This window comes from Pteronotus mesoamericanus, unplaced genomic scaffold (genome assembly GCF_021234165.1).
Source record: "Pteronotus mesoamericanus isolate MK-2021 breed Mesoamerican mustached bat unplaced genomic scaffold, CSHL_Meso_final contig_100, whole genome shotgun sequence".
NCBI classification, from domain to species: domain Eukaryota; kingdom Metazoa; phylum Chordata; class Mammalia; order Chiroptera; family Mormoopidae; genus Pteronotus; species Pteronotus mesoamericanus.
This window is the reverse complement of record NW_026554999.1, coordinates 15,727,458-15,749,218: the sequence shown is the minus strand read 5'-3', so window position 1 is coordinate 15,749,218 and position 21,761 is coordinate 15,727,458. Positions and strand designations below refer to the sequence as shown.

The 21,761-nt window shown below is 42.6% G+C and overlaps 1 protein-coding gene across 1 annotated transcript in view; it reads right to left on the bottom strand.

The window, feature by feature from the left end:
* Positions 1 to 21,761, bottom strand: part of THSD4 (thrombospondin type 1 domain containing 4) — a 546,728-nt gene that overhangs the window by 426,136 nt on the left and 98,831 nt on the right. Inside the window, exon 5 of the mRNA XM_054595598.1 lies at positions 17,944 to 18,046. Within this exon, the coding sequence (XP_054451573.1) occupies positions 17,944 to 18,046 (103 nt within the window). The remainder of the gene's footprint in view (positions 1 to 17,943; positions 18,047 to 21,761) is intronic.

Genomic DNA, 21,761 nt, shown 5'->3' with positions numbered 1-21,761 from the left:
TTGCTATTTTTTCTTAATGGAGGAACAAATGTTCTCAAAATAACAAGGAAGACCTGGGTACACTAAATTATTTTGATAATCACAAGTTTAGGAAATATTTGTTTTTCACGGCTAAAATCTCTCAAACCAATACTGCAGGCAGAGCTGACTGTTGCAATAAAAAATTTTGAGCTACAAAAAGAGCACAATCCAGGGACTATGTATTTACAGAGAGACACGTTATTTACGTTAATGGTCCAAACAAGGAACACCAGGTTTTTTGTTTGTTTTGTTTTGTTACTGAACTCAGAAACACTTTGGGCCCCCTGTAGTGTAGAGGTAACTTGATCTCTTGGCAAGACAGGCTTACTGAAATTTCTATCGCTAGGAGCCTGAAAACGCAGCATGGCACCACGTATTTGACAACATTCTGGGGATTTCCCCACGTTCAATACCCCAACACTTACTTATTGGTATGAGTTTACGTTCTTCAAAATACTGTAACAGCAAGAAAGAGGAAGACGCTGTCTGGACTCAGAGCCTGTTTATGCAGCATTAGCACTCTTACCAACCCAGTTTTTAAAATATTCAAACAACAGTATCTTACTTTTTCTTTCAATGGTAACACAGAAGTATTTTCCTATTAAGATAAACATGTATAGCCATTTCCGGCCTCTCTTTGTTATTTGGGACCACATGCCCAGGATTCTCATTCATCTGCTCTGGGATTAAGTGCTCTTGAGAGAAACGGCATCAGAGGTATTGCACCTCTAGTTTAAAACTTGTTTTAATCCTCACCCAAGGACATGCTTATTGATTTTAGAGAGAGAGGAAGGGAGGGAGGGTGAGAAACACCGATGCAAAAGAGAAACATTCATTGGTTGTCTCTCGTATGAATCCTGGCAGGGGCCCAAACGCGCAACCCAGGCATGTGCTGTGACTGGGAATAAAACCTATAACCTTTCAGTTTATACCAGCCAGGGCTGTACCTCTTGTTTGAGTAGAATAGTATGGTACTAATGTAATTCAATCCAACTAAAACCTGGTAAGCTATCAATGAGCTGTTCTTCTCTAAGATAAAGGATCCCAACAACAAAGGAACGAAGGTCGTCTTCACCCGAATTCTCCATTCTCCATTCTTGGGCACTGTGCTTTCGCAGAGCAGATCCCCACTTCCCCCAACCCCACACAGAATTTTAGGCCATCGTTGATGCTGCCTCTGAAGTTTAAACTCTAGAGAAGTCTGAATTTACTTATTTATTATTACTTTGATTGCTTACAATTTTTTATTGAATTTATTAGGGTTACATTGGTCAATAAAATTATATAGGCTTCAAGTGTACAATTCTTTTGTACAATACATTATCTGCACATTGCATTGTGTGCTCACCATCCAAAGCCTAGTCTTCTTAGGTCTCTATTTATCTCCAGTTTACTCTCTTCCCTGCCCCCACGCCACCTCCACTCTGGTAATCACCATACTATTGCCTGTGCCCATGAGGTTTTTTTCCCTTAATCCCTTCCCCTATTTCACCCAGCCCCCCAAAAAATACTTTACTCCAAGCACCAGATAAGGCAGGATCTCCTGATACCACTAAAACACCAGTAGTTTAAATTAGATGCCAGCAATTTCTTCATTTTGGGAAATGTACAACAGTTTAGATACTGAATGATGACCAAGTAATATTCCATTGTGTATATGTACCACACCATTATCCAATCTTCTATCGAAGGATACTCAGGTTGCTTGCATATCTCAGCTATTGTAAATAATGCTACAATGAACAATAGGGGTGCGTGTATCTTTTCAAATCAATGTTTTGGAAATCTTTGGATAAATACTCAGAAGTAGGATTGAAGGGTCATATGATAGTTTTATTTTGAATTTTTTGAGGACCTTCCATACTGTTTTCCATAGTGGCTGCATGTACTATTACTTGGCCATAAAAAAGGAAATCTTTACAATTTGAAATAACATGGATGGACCTAGAAGATATGCTAAGTGAAATAAGTCAGAGAGAAAAAGACAAACGCCATATGATTTCACTGACATGTGGAATCCATAGAACAAAGTAAAAAAGCGAACAAAACAGAAACACACTTATAGATACAGAGAACAGGCTGATGGTTGCCAGATTGGCTGGGTGAAAAAGGCGAAGGGATTAAGGAGTACAAATTGGCAGTTACAAAACAGTCATAGGGAAGTGAAGTAGAACATAGGGAATATAGTAAATAACATTTTATTTTTAAAGATTTTATTTACTTATTTTTAGAGAGCAGGGAAAGCAGGGAGAAAAGGAGAAAAACATCAATTGGTTGCCTCTCACATGCCCTCAACCAGGGACCTGGCCCGTAATCCAGGAATGTGCCCTGATCAGGAATCAAACCAGTGACCTTTTGGGTTTCAGAACAATGCCCAACCCACTGAACCTCACCATTAAGGGTATTTTATAACTATATATGGTGTCAGGTGGATACTAGTCTTTTTGAAGGAATCACTTTGTAAGTTATGTAAATGTCTATGCCCTGGCAGATGTGGCTCAGTTGGTTGGAGCATAATTCCACAGACTGAAAGGTCACGGGTTTGATTCCCGGTCAGGGCACATACCCAGGTTGTGGGTTCAATCCCCAGTTGGGGTGCATACAAGAAGGGAGCCAATCAATGCTTCTTTTTCTCTCTTGCTCCCCTTCCCACCTCCCTTCCTCTTTCTCTAAAAGCAATGAAAAAAAAATGTCCTCAGATGAGGATACAAAAATTGAATAAATGTCTAGCCACTATGCTGTACTGTACACCTGAAACTACTGATATTGAATTTCAACTGTAATTGAAAAAATTTTAAAAGTGAATAAAAACCACTCACTTGGAAATAAAATACTGCTCATCCTGAGTTAACTGATCTCATCTTGGAGACTGCAAAATAATAATAATAATAATAATAATAATAATAACAACAACTACAAATGCTTATTGAGCACCTACTAGGTGTAAGGTGCATGATTCATTTAATCTTTTCCAAAGAGCTTTGAGAGCAAACTATTATTATGCCCATTTTATTGATGAAGAATCTGAGGCCACCAATCCCAGAGTAGGTGAACATCAGAGTCGGGATTTTAAAGGCTGTTCTCCATGGGCCTGAGCCAGAGGGCAGAGCATAGGGTGATGATGGAACATAGCAAATAAAAAGTTTTGAAAATTAGAATCATCTATAATGCAAAACCCCTCCTGATAAGAATCAAATCTAAAAATACTGAACAAGAATCTTTCACACATGCAAACTGACTCTTCAAATGGAAAAATGGTTATCTTAAAATCCCCTAATGCCACAAAAAGGTGATTACACTTAACATAATACAAGTATCCAGAAACAGCTGTATACACTTAATTTCTGTAAATCAAATACTGACTATATTTACTAAAGGACTTCTCAAGGGTAAACACGCAGTAAATATTTAATAATATGGAAAATCGTTTTGCAATCTGAATAGTCATTCAATAATTGGATTTACAGCAGACTCTTGACATTCCTGAGGTATATATCCGGAACTTTCTTGAATTCCCAGATTCACAAATACAAAAATGTTTATAGAGGCCCCCAGCTTTCTCTCAAATCACATTTCCATGGGGAGTCGCATGAGTTTCCTGTTCACAGCCTTACCATACACTTTACCACTTAACAATACTTTCAAATTTCACTATAGGCTTATCTCTCACTTGATCACCATTTTTAAAAGAAATAAAAATTCTAATTAATTAATGAGCATTGCTGCAAATGCACAAATAAGTAGAGAGTAATAAACCTAACTGACCATTTTCCGTACACATATCTTACAAAACACACTTTTCAGATTCACAGCTCAAACTTCGGGTCAGAGACCCTCAGGGGAAGTCAAGAAGCGTTACAAGCCTGCAAGTTAAATTCCAGGCCTAAACACATTTACTAAGTTTGCTTGAGCAGACACATGGGCCATATCTATAGAATCTATAGGAATTCCATTGCTCTTACTAACCCAAGAGTTCCAGAAGTCAACTGAGCATTTTGGTAACGAGTCCAGAAAATTTGATTATAGAAACATTAACCACATGAATTACTGGAATTTGCCTACTCATTCAAAATATCTATACTTCTCATGGTTGGGGTTGGTGAAAATTAAAGGTGGATAATTTCACTGTCTTCAGTACTGGAACCCAGTCACAGCCGGCACAACGGGCACGCAGCCCCGGCGGGTGGATTTCTTAAAGTGCTGCTGGAACACTCAACCTCTGGCTGGGTGTGGATCCCTCAAACTCCACTAACCAAGACAGACATGAGAGAGTGGGTGACTGAGAGGGAGAGGGAGGGAAGGAGGGAAACAGGGAGAAAGGGACCGAAAGAGAGAAAGAGAGAGAGGAGGGGAGGGAAAGCAGAAAAGAGGGAATGAAAAAGGAATTTGGCTGCCGTGAGGCAAAAAAAAGAACAAAAAAGATATTGTCATCTCAAAATATATGGCCTCTACATTTCAGAACATATTCTAAAATACCACTGCCAAACTTTCAAATTATTTATTTATTTATACCCCTTCTTGTTCCAAAGAGGTTTTGCAGCATTTCCCTGCCAGATTAATTTTCCTGAAGCTCAGTTCTGATCATGTTACTCCCCTGCTTGCAAACCCCAATAGCTCCTCACTGCCTATAAAATGAAGTCCAATTTCCTTAGCCTCCTGTTTGAGGCCCTCCATGATCTGGGCCCATTCTTCTCACCCAACAGTTTCCTGCACTTCTCCCCTTTACACACCTTTGTTCCAGCCAAAGCACACTCTCTGTTGCTCCCCTAACACATTCTGTATTTTCCACCCTTGCACCTTTGCCTGTGCTGTTCCCTCTGCCTGGAATGCCTTTCCCGGCACATGCATTTTCCCGATACTCTTACCCTTCCAGTCTCCACCTAGAACACGAGCACGCCACTCATGGAGAGGCATCAACAGCGGAGTTTACAACATTTACACATGTGCTTTAGACACATCATCTCACTGCGCCCTCATAAAGCGAGAGAGTAATTTCTTACTGTGGTCCAAGGAAGCTGGGGCTGGTACCCCTGGGGTTGTGTTCTCTGTCCGTGGTCCTTCATGCTACCCCAAGGTTATCTATCACCCAGAACGAAAGGTGCTGATGAATCAATGTCAACATAGTGTAGCAATCTGGGGGTGTTTTTAGGGTGAAAAAAATGCACTTTACAATTTGCTTGTCTAGTCCAGAGGCACAGTCTCATTTGGCAGCCCCTATGCAGCTCTCACCTGACTCCCCGAGGCAGGACGGTGCGGATTCTGAAGGCAGCAGCCCAGAAGCCGAGGAAGCCAGGGTGGGGGCCAATACCCCAGACGCCGCTCCACACTCCCCACCTAGGGGTGCCATGAGAACATTCGTGGGAAGAGACTGATGACCACCATAAACCTTAGTGAGTCAATACCTGTATCACTGGACAAGGGCCAAAGTATTACATGATGAGCAGTCACGTAACCTTGCATACAAATGGAATTTGGGCTGTACACACCTGAGAGCCTTCCCTTTCTAATTTTTGGCATCAAGAGGTTACATGAATTGACTGGAGTATGAAAGTCCTCCCCTCCATCTTCTCCCTTTCCTAAGTAACAGACAGGCCTACTGATCACAGCAGAGACATCTCATCATAGGTCCTGCACAGTTTTCCCCAAACCAAAAGCTGCATTGTACTGTTTAAGTCTGTTTTTAACGGGCTGTTCAATGTAAATCAACATCAGTTGCCGGAGCATGACTTTAGATGAAAGCTGCTCCCAGGGATTAATCCAAACCTCCAACTACTCCACTGAACAAAACTCAATGCAGCCCAATAAATTATGGCTCACTCAAGTAAAATTTTAAACCAAAAATTAACTCAGCAACCATGTGAGGTCTATGGTTGCCCTGCCATTCTCTTGCCCTATTCTGCCGCTGACTTCTGGCCTCACTAAACTCATGACGAGGCATGTCTGTCTAGCGTTCCTGACCCCTGCAATACCTGGTTCTCTCCACCCTGTAACCTGCCATATTCCAGTCTCTCCGAGGGGCTGGCTACCCATCCCAGTCAGTGGCTACTTGCCTCCATAAAGAAATACCATTTGCAGTAAGGTTTAAAAGAAAAGTATTAACTGAATACAATGTAGAACTTTATTTTCCTAAGCTCTTCTCTTCAGCAATCACTACACAGCAATCTTGAGTGGTGAATTCCATTGACCGGCTCCAAAGCTTTAATCACTTATATCTATAAAACCTTTATCTGTTTTTAGCAGTCTTCAGTTCAAAACCAGAAATTCATAGGGAGCCTTTCCCTGTTTCACTTCCGAATCAGCTAAACAAATCCAAACAGATGTTTGTCAACAAAGTTATATGGTGATTTCCTCACAGGGAGTATGGGTGCTGGCAGTGAGGGTGGGGGAGGGGTGTGTGCAAACACACACGACTTGGGCAACCCAGAAAGAGAGAACGATAAAGTACCGATGAAAAGCTAAGTAGTACAACGGTACCCACAGAAGGGTGGGCTGAGCGGGGGCTCATACAATGGAGCAGTGAGGACCACCTTTGCTTTGCTCCAGGAGGTACAGAACCTGTGCCGTCTTAGTCCCAGCACAGAAAGCGGGGGAAGGCGCGCCTCCTGCAGCGGGCTGTCCGAAGGCCCCTGGACAGCGTGGGAGGGTGAGAATGGAGAAGCAGCATTAGAGGACAGGAAAGAGAGGGAAAAGCAAAAATTCAGAAATTTCTCCCAGTGAACAGGAATGCTTCAAATGAAAGCCTTTTATTTCAGGGCAATATGTATCATAATTAGTAATCTTAAAGAAAAATATATTCCAATATAAACTCAGTTACTCAGTATTAATTAGCCATTAGTGAAGCCTGGGGAGGAGGTATGGTAATGATGTATGTGGGGTCAGGATACAATGACAAGCGCTCTTCATTTTTTAGGCTGAAGCCAGCTGGGTTTGGGAGCAGAATGACTGGATACAAATTATTGCTACTAACTCAAGTTTGTTTTGCTGCTGTAGATATAGCCTCAGACGCAGAAGGAAATACAATGTCAAAGTGGAATGAAACCTATTTAACACATAGATATCATACAATCCAATTTTTAGAAACCATCCTGGATGTAGTTCCTGCCCCTCTAGATACACTGCAACCCTGGAAAGAGACCTTGCTTTAAAGACTCCCTCTGGGAAGCCAGGCCTGCCGTCAGCATTTCAGTCGTCCCAAAGTGCTCTCTTGGAAAATACAATCAGTCACATCTTGTTTGGCTTTAGTTTTCATTTTAAATAGGAATACATTTTAGACATAATGTACAATGACATGTGCTCCTCATATTTATTTGCATAATTTCCCCAATTACTGTATTTTAAACTCAGAAGCTTTATAAGAAACATTTGTAGCAAGGCCTAATGCAATGTTGGCAAACTTTATAATCATTTAAGAGTCTCATCTCTGTTCAATAAAGAACAGGGACTCATCCCAAATTTTCAAGTGGCTAACAGGGTTTATTGGCACCTCTGTCATCACAGTGTGAAAGACTGGAAAACCAAAGATAGCAAAGAGGCACTGTGTGTGCTGATGTTTCCATTCCCGTGCCTATGCCAGACATCACCAATCAATCCCAGGGACACTCACTGCTCCTGAGCCCAGCACCTCAGGGCCACCCCAGCCAGAGCAGCCACAGGCTGAGAGCCTTGCCCGCTATGACCCATGAACTGTATTCTGAAGAGACCAGCAGGATGCTAAACAAACAGCATGCTCCAATACATACAGAATCAAATGAAGGAAACAAATATTCAGATGCCCGCAAAATCAGATCCCTGGTGACAAGATGGCTGCTTTCAAAATGTGAAGGAGGAACCTGGCCATTTCGTTCAATGTGGCTACAAAGGGTAGCCAGGCAATAAATAATCACTGCAGAATAACCCGAAGTGGCATTATAAGAATGCGTGGGGCAGAATTTAGGCAGCATGAGGAGGCAGGGAAAGCAGCCTGCCCGGCGAGAGCAGGCTGTGCCTGTGCACTCTCCGTCTTCCTGCCCCCCCACAGAAACACAACAGAGTTGTCCTTTAATTTTTTGCAGACAAGTCCCACTGATCCACAGAATAGTCTCAATGGAATTTCTAAGAAATGGAGACTGCCAGGTACAGTTGCTGTTTAATATTGTAACTTTGGGGGACAGACTATACAATTGGGAAGAATTTTGATATAAATGTAAGGGACAGGCTGAATTTATAATAAAATATAAATTGCATATTTGTCGACTACCTTCTAGCTCTAAAACCTGACTCTAAAAACCTCTTGGTGCTGGCCCAATAATAATTTCTCGACATCCTTGCAAGGTGCAACAAAATGTACCGACCACTCCCCCAGGATATATCCCTGCAATGAGAGGTCTCTCTCCTCAGAGGGTGAGAAAATTGTGCTACAGGAATTAAGACAGAGCCCCTGGATTGCCTGAAAAAGTCTTAGGAGTTTTGACCTAAAACAAATACATTTGTTTGTTTTTAAAGGAAACAAATCAGTCATGGTTTTATTACACAGAGGGAGAAATTATCTTGTAGCCCCTAAAGCAAATGACCAGTCTCAGCTCATCAGGCTGTGGTCCTGTAACTTCTCATTTAATGTGATTCTTCTGTTTTATTCTGTGACCTGGGTCAGACCATCCAGTCCTGAGTTCCTGACTCTGTGGAATAGGAACACCACAGCGAACATCTGACTTTGCCCATCCCAACCAGGCTCACTAGGAAGACTGAGGCAGTCTTGGTAGAAAGACGAGCTTCTTGGAACAAAGAAATGACAGAATTAGGTCTCAGTAGTTCGTATTTTGCAATGGGTTTAAATTCTATGCTTGGTTTGTTTTAAATCCTTAAAATTATTCACCTTTAGACTAATCTTACTAGGTGTTGAAATACAGCCTGAGGCTTTTCTTTATTAATGACCTAGAATGACACTGCTTCAAGTGCCAGGAAAGAAATTGCTTTTATGTAAATCATTTACACCTTCCGGAATGCCCTAGAGAAGCAGCAGTTTTTTCCTTCAAAAAAATCTTTCCTTTTCTAGATCCTAAACTTCCCAGTGAAGAGACAGAGATGTGTGGTAACAGTGGCTCCTTCCTCCTCTCTGTTCACCCCTCAGAGAGAAACACAATGTATATGAGGACATGCACTTCACTGCAGAATCCCAGTGGGGAGCAGGAGAGCTAGACTAGGATTATGGGGATCAGGCGGGTACAAAAGTATCATTACCAACCCCCTTAACTTCTTCCTGCGGTCACCTCCTGACACAGGATGCAGTGGGGCGGGAAAGGGCACCACAGAACCCCAGCCTCTCTCCTATGCCCATGACAATGCACACTGATCACCCTGACTTATGCCAGCACAATGCTCAGGAGGGAAGGGAACTGCACAGTCACGTGCCATGCATCTAACTGCAAGGAGGCCTACCTGTAGGAGTCTTCGGAAATGTAAACACAACGAGAAGAATGAGTGATACTCATGTATTATATTCCAATTTCAATATTCCCCCAAAGGTGTTAAGAAGCCTTGTTGAGTCTAGTGATGAAATGACAGTTGACAAGCCAGGAGGGCGGTCATCATTCATGAGTTATTGTCAGAGACATTGGTCACTTTGGGCCACCCAGGATCCACTCTCCCTTCTTTCGGTTCAGAATGTGGACTTCCTTTTGAGGAACCAATTCTCCCCCTCTGTGTGTAGTCATAGTGGAAATGTCAAGCAGGACCCTCACCCACTGAGGAGCAGGCATGTGGTCAGCTGAGGGGCAGGTGTGTGGCCTATGCCAAGCCAATCGCACTCTTTTTCCAGGGCTCTGAATCTTGGATGTAGAAACCCATTGGGAATTGTCTACTGCAAGAACAGCACACAAGCAAGACCATCAGTTTCACCCACCGGGATCCCCCAGAGCTTCCTCAGTTTCTGTCCTTATGCATACTTCCTGTTGATTCTCTGAGCAACTGGATCCTTCCAAAAAATCCTCTTATGTGTGACTTAGCCAAAATCAATGTCTAGTGATCGTAAAAAACAAAACAAAACAAAACAAAACCCACTATTACAAATTTCCAGCTTGCTTCCTCCGATTCTGGACCTCCTATTTCTAGGCCCAGCAAAGACCTATAACCCTTAATCATTCTAAAAAATAATACTATGCATATGAGTCCATTTTCCCTAAAATTCTCTTGTTCCTCCATGGTTAGTGAGAAAGAGTATTTAAAATAAAATAGAAGGAGCGTGAGAAAGGGGAAAGGAATAGCAAGACATAGTTTGGTATCTCTGAACATACCCTATCCTAGAAGAAAAGATGGAAGATAGGCATACTTTTTTCTTTTGGGAGAAAGTGTATTATTGGTTCTATGATGGTAAATTTATACTGGTTCTAAATGTTACTTTCAGGAATTGGAAAGAAAGAGAAAGGGAAGAAGATTAATGACCTTTTTAAAGTATAATTTACATAAAATAAAATGCATAGATCACAAGTGTACAGTTTGATAACAACCATGTCAATTATGACACAGAATATCACCATCACTCCAGAAAGTTCCATCATGCCTCTTTCTAGCTAATTCTTCCCCGTTCCCACAGACACAGTTCTGATTTCCATCAGCATGGCCTAATTTATCCTGTTTAGATCATCATATAAGTGGAATCAAACACTATGTACTCGTATCTGGCTTATTTTGTGCAACATAATGCTTCTGAAATTCATCCAGGCTGTTTATCGGTAGAGTGTTGTTGTTTTTTTTATTGCTGAGTACTACTCCACTGCATGAATGTACCACAGTTTGTTTATTCAGTCTCCTCTTCATGGATATTTGGGATGTTTCCAGACTGTGGCTATCATTTATAAAAAACCTGCTGCATTCTTAAACAAATCCCTTTCGTGGGCATATGATTGCTTTAATTTCTCTTGAATAAATGAATTATTATTAAATTGTGAAAAGGCTTTTTTTAATTTTTATTTTTTAAGTGTATTTTATTGATTATGTTATTACAGTTGTCCCATTCTTTTTATCCCCTTTATTCCCTTCTGCCCAGTACCCCCATTCCCTCCAGCATTCCCCCTGCCTTAGTTCATGTCCATGGGTCATACATATAAGTTCTTTGGCTTCTCCATTTCCTATACTATTCTTAACCTCCCCCTGTCTATTTTGTACCTACCATTTATGTTTCTTATTCCCTGTACCTTTTACCCCATTTGCCTCCCTGCCCCTTCCCCGCTGATAACTCTCCACATGATCTCCATTTCTGTGATTCTGTTCCTGCTCTAGTTGTTTGCTTAGTTTTTGTTTTTTAGATTCAGTTGTTGATAGTTGGAGTTTGTTGTCATTTTACTGTTCACAGTTTTTGATCTTGTTTTTCTTAGATAAGTCCCTTTACCATTTAGTATAATAAGGGCTTGATGAGGATGAACTCTTCTTTAACATTACTGTATCTGGGAAGCACTTTATCTGCCCTTCCATTTTAAATGACAGCTTTGCTAGATACAGTAATCTCGGATGTAGGTCCTTGCTTTGCATGAATTTGAATACTTCTTTCCAGCCCCTACTTGCCTGCAAGATTCTTTTTGAGAAATCAGTTGATAGTCTTATGGGAACTCCTTTGTAGGTAACTCTCTTCTCTTGCTGCTTTTAAGATTCTCTCCTTCTCTTTAATCTTGGGTAATGTAATTTTGATGTGTCTTGGTGTATTCCTCTTTGGGTCCAACTTATTTGGGACTCTCTGAGCTTCCTGGACTTACATGTCTATTTCCTTCGCCAGATTGGACATTTTTTTCCTTCATTATTTGTTCAAATAAATTTTCAATTTCTTGCTCTTCCTCTTCTCCTTCTAGCACCCCTATGTTTTGGGTGTTGGAATGTTTTAAGTTGTCCCAGAGGTTCCTAAGCCTCTCCTCATTTTTTTTGAATTCTTGTTTCTTCATTCTGTTCTGGTTGCATGTTTATTTCTTCCTTTTGTTCCAAATTGTTGATTTGAGTCCTGTTTTCCTTCCCTTCACTGTTGGTTCCTGTATATCTTTATTTCACTTTATGTAGTCTTCATTTATTCCTTTATCTTGTGGCCATACTCAATCATTTCTATGAGCACCCTGATTACCAGTGTTTTGAACTCTGCATCTGATAGGTTGGCTATCTCTTCGTTGCTTAGTTCTTTTTCTGGAGTTTTAATCTGTTCTTTCATTTGGGCCATTTCTTTGGGCCAGTCCTTTCATTTCTTTGTCTCAGCACACCTGTTACATTATAAGGAGTGGAGCCTTAGGTATTTGCCAGGGGGAGACAACCCACTTCACAGCATTGTGGTGCTCTATGTTGGGGAGGGGCCAGAGAGGGAACAACGCAGCTTGCTTGGCTCTCGCCCTGCTTGCAGCCACTTCCTGCACTTCCCACAAGTGAATTGTGCCCTTTCAGGTGCTGCCCTGGTGTTGATTTCCTGGTAGGTGGGCTTGTGTACATTCTAGAACCTTGTGGGCCCCTTCTCCTTACTCTTCTGTGAGACTGGGAGTTTCTCCTGCCGCCACAACCCCCACAAATTTTTACAGCCAGAGGTTTTGAGGCTTTATTTTCCTGCCCTGGAACCCAGGTTGCTCGGTCTGTCTTGTTCCCCAGTTGTTCCTCCCAGCTTATCTACACATGAATGTGGGACATCCCAGACTGCTAGCCTCCGTCATGCCTGCCCTGTCTGCTGCCTTGCCCTGCCATGCATCTTTCCACCCCAGCTACCAAGTCTCCACCCCTCCTACCAGAGTGGATGAATACTTCTTTAACTCGTTGTCGGACTTCCATACAGTTTGATTTTCTGGCAGTTCAGGTTGTTTTTTGTTCTTAAATAGGTTGTTATCCTTATTTTGGTTGTGCGAGGAAGAGAAGCATATCTACCTATGCCTCTATCTTTGCCAGAAGCCTAGCAGATATCCTGAAGAGGCTTTCTATAATAGCTTGCAGAGAAGCAGTAATATACTTTCTCCTGGAGGGAAAAAAAATGCCTGTTTTCCATATTTTCTTCTAGGATACAGTAGGTTCAGGGATACCATTCAATAAACCCCTTCTTTCTCTCCACAAGCTCCATTCTCTCTATCTACAGATATCCTAATTTCTCTACCATTCTAAACAAATCTTTCTCTTTCCCCTTAAACTAGCAAAATTTCTCAATATTCCTTCTTAACAGCAATTTTTTAAAAGAAAAAGCAATGAGTAGACAAAGCTCTACTCATTGACTACCCCCTTTAATTTCTCTTCAGTAATGTTCCTGACAAGCCACTCCAGTTTTAGTTTCTTAGTTCTCATTCTACTCTTGACCTGTTACTTTGTTCACCTATACTGACTGTGCCTCTCCTCCCTCTACTGAAAAAAAATACAAGTTAATTACCCAGGTAGTCTTTACAATGAAAACAGGGACCTAAAGACTGGTCTTAAATGTTCTTACTGTACAAATCCTTCTCCTGACTTCAATATACATTGAGAAATTCCATAGACAAACTCTGGGATCTGAACCTGGCTCTTTCATTTACTACCTGGTTGACCTTGGGCAAGTTATTTAATTATGCTGTGGTTCTGTTTCTTCTGTATAATGAGGCTGATAACAGTACCTGTCTCACAGGGTTGTTGTGAGGACCAAATGAATTAGCATTTGGAACTGCACCTGGTATGTAGTAAGCATTCAGAAAACACAGCATTCCCTGTGACCTCACTTAGTCCCCATTGTTGTGTACATAATGAGAGAACTTTGTAAACAATGCTAGACTTTATTAACACAAGAGATGATATAAGGCAGTATAATGTCTTCGTTCTATCTCTTCTCAGGCTCCCTTAATGGTTGAGCTTCTTTCCTCTACTTCTTTAATGTGGACGTACTCCAAAGCTCCTTTCTTGATCCTCTGTCCTCATGATTTTTAAGGACTTATCCTTCTTGGTGGCTTATCTTATGACACCAAGGCCAATAACTTCAAGTATAAGTCTACAAGTCTATGGTATATTCCTTAAGCTTCAGTTTTCATCCCCAACTTCCTGCTGGGCATCTTGTTACCATTCATTTGAATTCAACATGCATGACACCAAAAATCACCGTTTTGTTTTCACAAAGAGGTTGCCCTCAGGATTTCACTTGGTCCTCAACAATATACTCATATGCTAAGTAAAAATGGTCTAGCCTTGTCAGTTAATTCTAAGCATGTATAAGATAACTTGAGGATGGATCTTGTGAGGGAATTACTGAAATACTCCTCTTGCTTCCCTAAGGTCTGCCCTGTCCACTCTGGAAGGTTCACAGTAACTACACACTGTAGAGCAGGAGTGGGCTGGAGGAGAGTTCCAGGTACCTAGAAATGGAGCTGCTTCATTAAAACAGTAACATCCTCATCCCAGATCCACCAGCACTTGAACCTAAGCCTTTCTTCCTCATGCCCCATATTTTTGGTGATACTGCCCCTGTTTTTATCAGACAGCCCTTGCCCTGTGCCCCAGCATGGTGTTGTGCCAGGGCAGACTGCTGGACTATTGGAGGAATCAGCAGCTTATCTAGGCACATGGGTGCTATATTCCATCTCTACACCTCAGAGCTTTAATCAAGGAAGAAACTTGATCTAAGTGGCTCGAGGTCTTGTGGCACCTTCGGTATCCCCTGCAGCAAAATCTCCTATTCTTGCAAGCAACCTAATGAAAGTCGTCTGGACTTAAAAGAAAGGCATTCAGGAAGTTCTGTCGGAGCATCCTACCTTGCTGGTCCTTAGGGCTGCTCACAGATACTCCACTTCTTCTCCTTTGAGAATGTGTGGGATGGTACCTCCCTGCTGCCCTTGACGTTAAGTACAACATGCAACATGCAAGTGCTTTGGTCAATGAGACCCGATGCACTTGCCCTTTCTCTGCTTCAGTGGAAGGGTAAATGGAGATACACCTTCTACCAGCTTGGGTCCTACATACTACATTACATATGGGGCAGGACAAAAGACAAAATTTGCTTGTGAAATCAGTAGGATTTAGGGTGGAAGGGGGGCTTGTAACTGCAGCATAAGCTTGTCACTTCTGACAGATTAATGGCCCTGTTCATGCAACCAACTCACAACCTCACCTCTGACTTTTAGATATCCATTCAGTTCAGTTCAGCCTTACAGTTACATGATGAACTTAGGCTACCCAAACACAAAGCTCTCCCCTGCTTTATGGGTTAAGACCTACTGCTGTATAGCCCACAGCAACCCAGCAAAACTCAGGACTCTAGTGATGCCCAACCCCAATATCCTAGGCATGAAAACAGACACAATTTTCCCCAATGTCAGCATCTAAAAAAAAAGGTCTTCCTATTAAAGTATCCCATTCTAGCAGAGGTGATAATTTATTGTCCAAAACGGTCTTGAGAGTGAATGGGGACCGCGGGGGTGACGGGCGTTAAGTCATCACTGTTCTGGGTAAACAGGGAAGCTTGGACACCCAAATTCTACTTCTGTCATCTTTATAAGAGAGGTCTAGGGCTAGGAGAAAAAAATCCTAGACATCTTACCTGAGCACAGATCACCATACCTAGGAAATGTGATTGAGCGTAACAAAAAGCGTGTGGTGATATTAATGTTTATCAGAGAGTGGATTCTGCATTTACTAATCCATGTGGCCTTGGACCGAATGAGCACAGCTGCTTCCCTAAGTAGGCACATGTGAATAGCAGCAGACATCTAAACAAGGCCAAGAGCCCAATGCAAAATCCAGCCATAAAGTATGAACACCCTGCAGAAACATTAGCAGCATCTTCCTCCCACGGGTCAGCCTGGGAGTCATTTCAGAGGAAGAAGGACAAAATCAAGAAAACAATCGTAGCAGCAAAAAGAATTATTTAAACAAAGCCACAGCCAATGCAACTTCAGCAACCAGGGCTCCTCCTCTCCCAGGCATGTGAAACATATTAAATGTCAGTAAATATTTTTAAAGAATGTGAATTCTCTAGGTAAAGTAACACATGGTAGAAGATAGCTGATTTCTCTAATCTGCTGCCATTCTGCATTTTTCTTTACTTTGTGAAATGCCAGGCTTCTAATTGGCTCATTCAAAATTTCAGTGGTCAAGAAGTGTATAACAATTTTTTGAGAAGATTCTGTTTTTCTGCCTGTCCCAATCTCCACTCCTCCACAGCTTCAGGTGACATGAATCCCCCACCATAGGGCTGTCACATGACCTGAGCTAGTCCAAGTACCCCCATGTCCACGCTCAGGTCCAGGGATGGGAATATGACCCAAACAAGATCACAGTACAGTTTTTCTGGGATTGCAGCCATCACTGGGCATGTTAGATTTCTAAGCTGCCATAACATATTACCACAAACTGGGTGGTTTAAAACAACAGGAATTTATTCTTTCTTAGTTCTGGAAGTTAGAAATCCTAAATCAAGGTGTTCGCAGAGCCATGTTGCCTTTGAAGCCTCTGGGAAAGAATCTCTCCATGACTCCTGGTTTCTGATGGGTCCCAGCACTCCTTGGTGTTCTTTGGCTTGTGGCCACATCACTCTCATCTCTGCTTCAGTTGTCACATGGCCACATCTTCCCTCAGTCTCTGTGCTGGTATCTTCACAGGTGTTTCTCTTTCTGTGTGTGTCTCTGTTCTCTTCTTCTCTTTTTTTGTAATGATGCCTGTAATATTGAATTAAGGGCCCACCGTACTCCAGCATGACCTCTTCTTATCTTACATCTGAGTAACATCTACAATGACCCTGTTTCCAAATAAGATGACAGTCAAAGGTACCAGGGACAGGACTTCAACATATCTTTAGCAGGGACACTAGATGAGGGAGAGCGTCTCCCACTGAATGCCATGGAAGCCCGCCCACCCACCTGAGAAGTCGGTAAACAGAACCAAGAGATGGACAAAGATGCGAAAGGCAGGGTCCTTATGTGATTCAGTTCCTGGAATGTGTCTATATCTGAAGCCCAGTCCACCTCTTGGATTTCCCAGTAGCATGACCAACAAAATACCGTTCCTATTTAAATGTATCTAGGTTGAGTTTCTGACACAATAAAAAGTCCTAATTAACATAGCTACCAATGAATAATGATATATAAGGTGATGTCAAATAGTTGCCCATAATCTGCGTGGTGAAAAAGATTGGCCATGAGATGATAACTGTTGTAATTAAGTGATGGGTATATAAGAGCTTATTATTATCCTGTTATATCATTCTTTGTGCCTTTACATATGTGTGAAATTTTCCAAAATTAAAAGTTAAATTAAGTGCTAAAAAACAAATTTCTCCAGGACTCACGCTTAAAGTCCAGCACAACCTTAGAGTCTGCTTCTCTGTGATCGGAAGAAACAGCTCCGAATTTAACACCTGGCAGTCCAAAAGCCATGTTATCATCTGGGTTTCAACACAGAAAAGTGGCTCTGGGGTCCAGAGCAGTACTGACAAGCCTACCAAAACCGAATCTTCTGTCGTTTTGGAAGAGCAGGAACCTTAGTCTTTCAGACCGTGCTGGCCCACCACATTTCATCTTTGGGAGCAGCATGAGACGCTGCTCCTCCCCCTGCCCCAACCCATGACAGCCGAACAGCTGTGAACCCTACAATCCTGCATGTTTTCTTAGGCCACACCAACCCCTGTAGCAAACTCCAAGGGAAAGTAGAACTCCATCCTGCTCACTCCTCACAACCTAGTTTGAATCTCTTACTCCAACCCACTCTCCCCACCCCCCAGCCTTGTACTGTCCCACTCACCCTGCCATCCTCAGACTCTGCTTGTTCTATCAATGCCTCATGCAGTAGACTGATGGTCCAGGTGTCACCTGAGCTAGACCACCTTTGGTAAGGACCCCTGCAGGCTCTCCTCTGCCCTGGGGTCGTACTCCCTCCTCCACCGCCACTCTGGTCAGGATCTCTGATTCCTCCAGCATCAACCAGAAGGCAATAGGGTTAAAGCCAAACAAAAATAATTCCTGCAGGCAGGGCTGGGTCTATTCTTACCTTCGGCAAATGGTTCCCATTCATAAAAGCGACCCATGAACGGCTTGTTGTTGTAGGATGCACACTGTACCTCCCGAATACTTCTACTGCTTTCTGGACACACCTAATAAAGCAAATAGTGAATATGCAATTAGCTTCTATATATATATCTTTTGATAGCCCCAGTTAAATCCCAGGAGACCACTCCAACTTTAAATACCAATCCCCCTCTACTGAAACCAGGATTTCTGAAAATTTGCTGATTACCTACATAAAACAATTTAAAATACAGATCCCAAAACTTCACTCCAAGTTCACTAAATCAGAATTTTTGTATAGACACTAAATTTTTAACAAGCTTCCCAGGTTAAGTTTTTGCACACCATAATCTGAAAACCACTAACCTGAACCTTCTGCTCCCCTCAAAGAGGTCATCCATTTCGGTCTTTGATTTTGTTCATGCCCTTCATGCGCACAGGATAATATTCCCAGGAAACGTGTACAGAGCCCTTACTACGTGCAGACACTTCTTTAAACACGTTACACATGTTAACTCATCTAAACCTCACAACCACCAATGAGGTAGATATGAGAGTTTGCAGACTTTCCACAGGTGAGCAAACTGAAGCACGGAAGAGCCACACAGCCTGTGAGGACAGAGGCAGGATTGAACTCCAAGAAGCCGGGGTCCCTCCAGTCCGTGTTTCAGGGTCCTCTCCATCTTGTCTAAATTCGCTCCACCACCTAAGGCAGGACCTCCCAGCCTTCATCATGCAAAAGAATCACCCAGAGATCGCCTGGGAAATGCAAATTCTGGCATCCTTCCCCCACGGATTATTTTTCAGTAAGTCTGGGATGAGGTCCAGAAACGTGTATTTTATCAAATTATCCAGGTGATTCTGATACCCTAGACTAGTCAAAGAAAATATCCAGCTCCCTATGCCTTATTTCTTTCTTATTTGTAAATGCTACAAAAGATCAAAGAGTGACATAAAATAAATGTGAAATTAGATAAGATTAGAATCTCTCATTCAAATCATGGATAAAATATAATCGAGCATTTTTAAACCTAACTACACTCTGTTTAGGTGTGGAGTGTGTTTATGAGTGTGTGTTTTAATAATCAGCGAGGAAAGGAATCTGAACCCTTAAATATTAAAAACCCTGTATGTAAGAATTCTTTGGAATAAACCACTATTAAGAGAGCTCAAAGTCCTGAAGGATTTACAAAGAAATCTCCGGTATGTCTCAGAAACACCAGGTTTCCTGGAAGACAAAAAAAATGGCAGGGGGATGAAACCAGGTGGTAGGAGAGCCCCTCCTGCTCAATGAAGGACAGTCAGGGAGGCGGCTAGTACAACTCACAGAGTGCACGGAACCCCGCTGCAGCCGAAGCCCAACACAGGGAGCCAAGAAGCCGTGCGAAGCAGAACGTGATGGACACTGGTTGGGAAAAGGGCTGGGCGGACTGTGCGCTGACGTCAGTGAGAAGCTGACAAGCCACGGAAGAGCTCTAGGAAGCCCTAAAAAGCTGAACTGCGGCACTTCCAGCCAACAGCAGCTGTCTCCATGAGGGATCTGGGATTGAGATGCTTTTTACAACCCTTTGGCTAGAACCAGAATTCAACTAGGATGGCACCGGCTGAGCAACTTGGGGGAAGTCACCATCCTTGCAACCAGAAACAATTGCTAAGACATTTGTTAAAATTACAGATTCTGGGGCCTCACCCATGGGAGGGTGGGGAAGAGGCCCAGGAATAGCTGCTGGAATTGCTCCTTCAGGTGATTCTGGTGCAGCCAGCCTGGCACCAGACTGCACAGCCACACCCAAAGCTCAGTCTCACTCTAGATTCCTAAACACACAATCACAGAGTGATCCAACCCCTTGGATATACTGGTGAGGAAACCAAGGCATGGAGAAGTGGCATATTTTGCCAAAGGTCCCACAGTGACATAAAGACAGAGTCCAGAGACCTGTCACTGACCCTGGCTATAATCAAAGACTAGAGATTAGAGCAGAACAAGTCAGCTGACTGTCTCATGCCTCAAATAACCACGCCCACATAAAGCCATGCTGCTCTGCCACCGGGCTCCAGCCAGAAGCCACCCTTAATTAACCTGGTCGCAGTTACCAGAATTGGAAGCTGCAGACCAAAAAAACTCAGCCTGTCTGCTTACCGCCCTTCTTTCCATTAGCAAAATGGTGCCAACAGGCCAAACAATGAGCCCACGCACCTTCAGAGTCATTGGGAAGTGCTCAGTATTTGATGTTATAAATGTTTATTTATCCACAATCCATTAAGTGAAAAGTGTTAAAATGATTACGGGTGTGTGTGTGTGTGTGTGTGTGTGTACAGAGAAAAAGAGAAGTTAAAAGTGTTATCTCTGGAAGGCGGGTCATAGACGTTTTCTCTTCACAATTAACTTTTGGTTTATTTGTATTGCCTACTTTTTCCACAAGAAATATGCAATAGTTACGTAATAAAAACTTATCAGAGTTGAGCTCTTCCAAACATATTTGGCTCTTAGCCACTTTGCATGTGCTTCTAGTTTATAATCTCCTGGTTGCTCTAATGACCACAAATACCTGGTGTACTTATTACATCCATACGCATCTGCGAAGCCAACCAGTCACTTGTGATAGATGGGTCATTCAGGATAGCCTGTCCCTAGTCATCGGCAAGTTCTTTCTATCTAAGCATGGTCCAGGTACTTCCTGAGGCAGGGGAACTTAGGTGGCATCAGATCTACAGTAGGGAGTCACCTACCGTTGCCAGGAGGCAGTGTGGCCCAGAGGTCGGCTATCCTACTAGCAGTTAGCATGGGAAGGCACAGCAGGCAGGACAAGGTGCCCTGGCACATGGGCATGGCCCCTGTGTGTGACCCTGAGCAGGGACCCTTATGATGCCAGGCAAGCTGCCAGTTAGAAGCAGGGCACTACTTCCTGGGAAGGAGAGGGATCTGGTCAGAGAAATATAAGGCTCACAGGGTCCAAATGTGGAAGTGAGTTACTGAGCCAGAATTATGGTACCGGTGAGCAAGCAGCGGGGGTGATGGTGAAGATGATACTAAGAACAGATAACTTTTACTGAGCACTTACTATGAGAGGGGACGTCATAATAAATAAACCTAGGATGTCTTCTGGAGGGGGGGCTCCTTGTAGTACAGGCTTCCCCTGCTAGGTGAGCGCTCTGGGGGCCCAGCTGTGTCAGTGCACCAGCCGGCAATAATGTTGTGAGAGGCTGTGTTCAGCTTCAGTGATTTTGTCTTAAGGCTCTTTGAACACATTTGCCCATTTCATGATGGGCGATTTTCAAATGCACCTGCCCACATTGTGCTGAGTGTTCAACAGTTTTTGGCTAAAAATGGCATGACCCTTGTACGCCACCCTCCCTATTCATCTGATCTGGTCCCAAGTGACTATTTGTTTCCCCAGATGAAAAAAGTCCTCAAAGGTAAGCGTTTTGCTGATGTGAAAGAGGTGAAACAAAAAATGGCAGAAGCACTAAAAGGCATTAAAATTGACAAGTTCAAAAACTGGAGCAAAGGGAAAACATCTCGATAGGTGTATTGCATCACATGGAGAGTCCTTTGGAGGTGACTGAAGTATAAACATGTACGAATAAACCCACGATTTTTAATAAATAAACTCTGTTTTTGGGGGGGTCCCCCCTTGTAAATGCCAGACACTCTACCATGTGATTTTATGTATATTAGCTCGTTTAACCCTTAGAATAACTATTATACCCATTTTACAGATAAGAAAGCCAAGACAACAAAAAGTTAAATGAGCTGCCCAAGATCATAGGACTAATAAGTGGAGGAGTCAGGATCTGAAC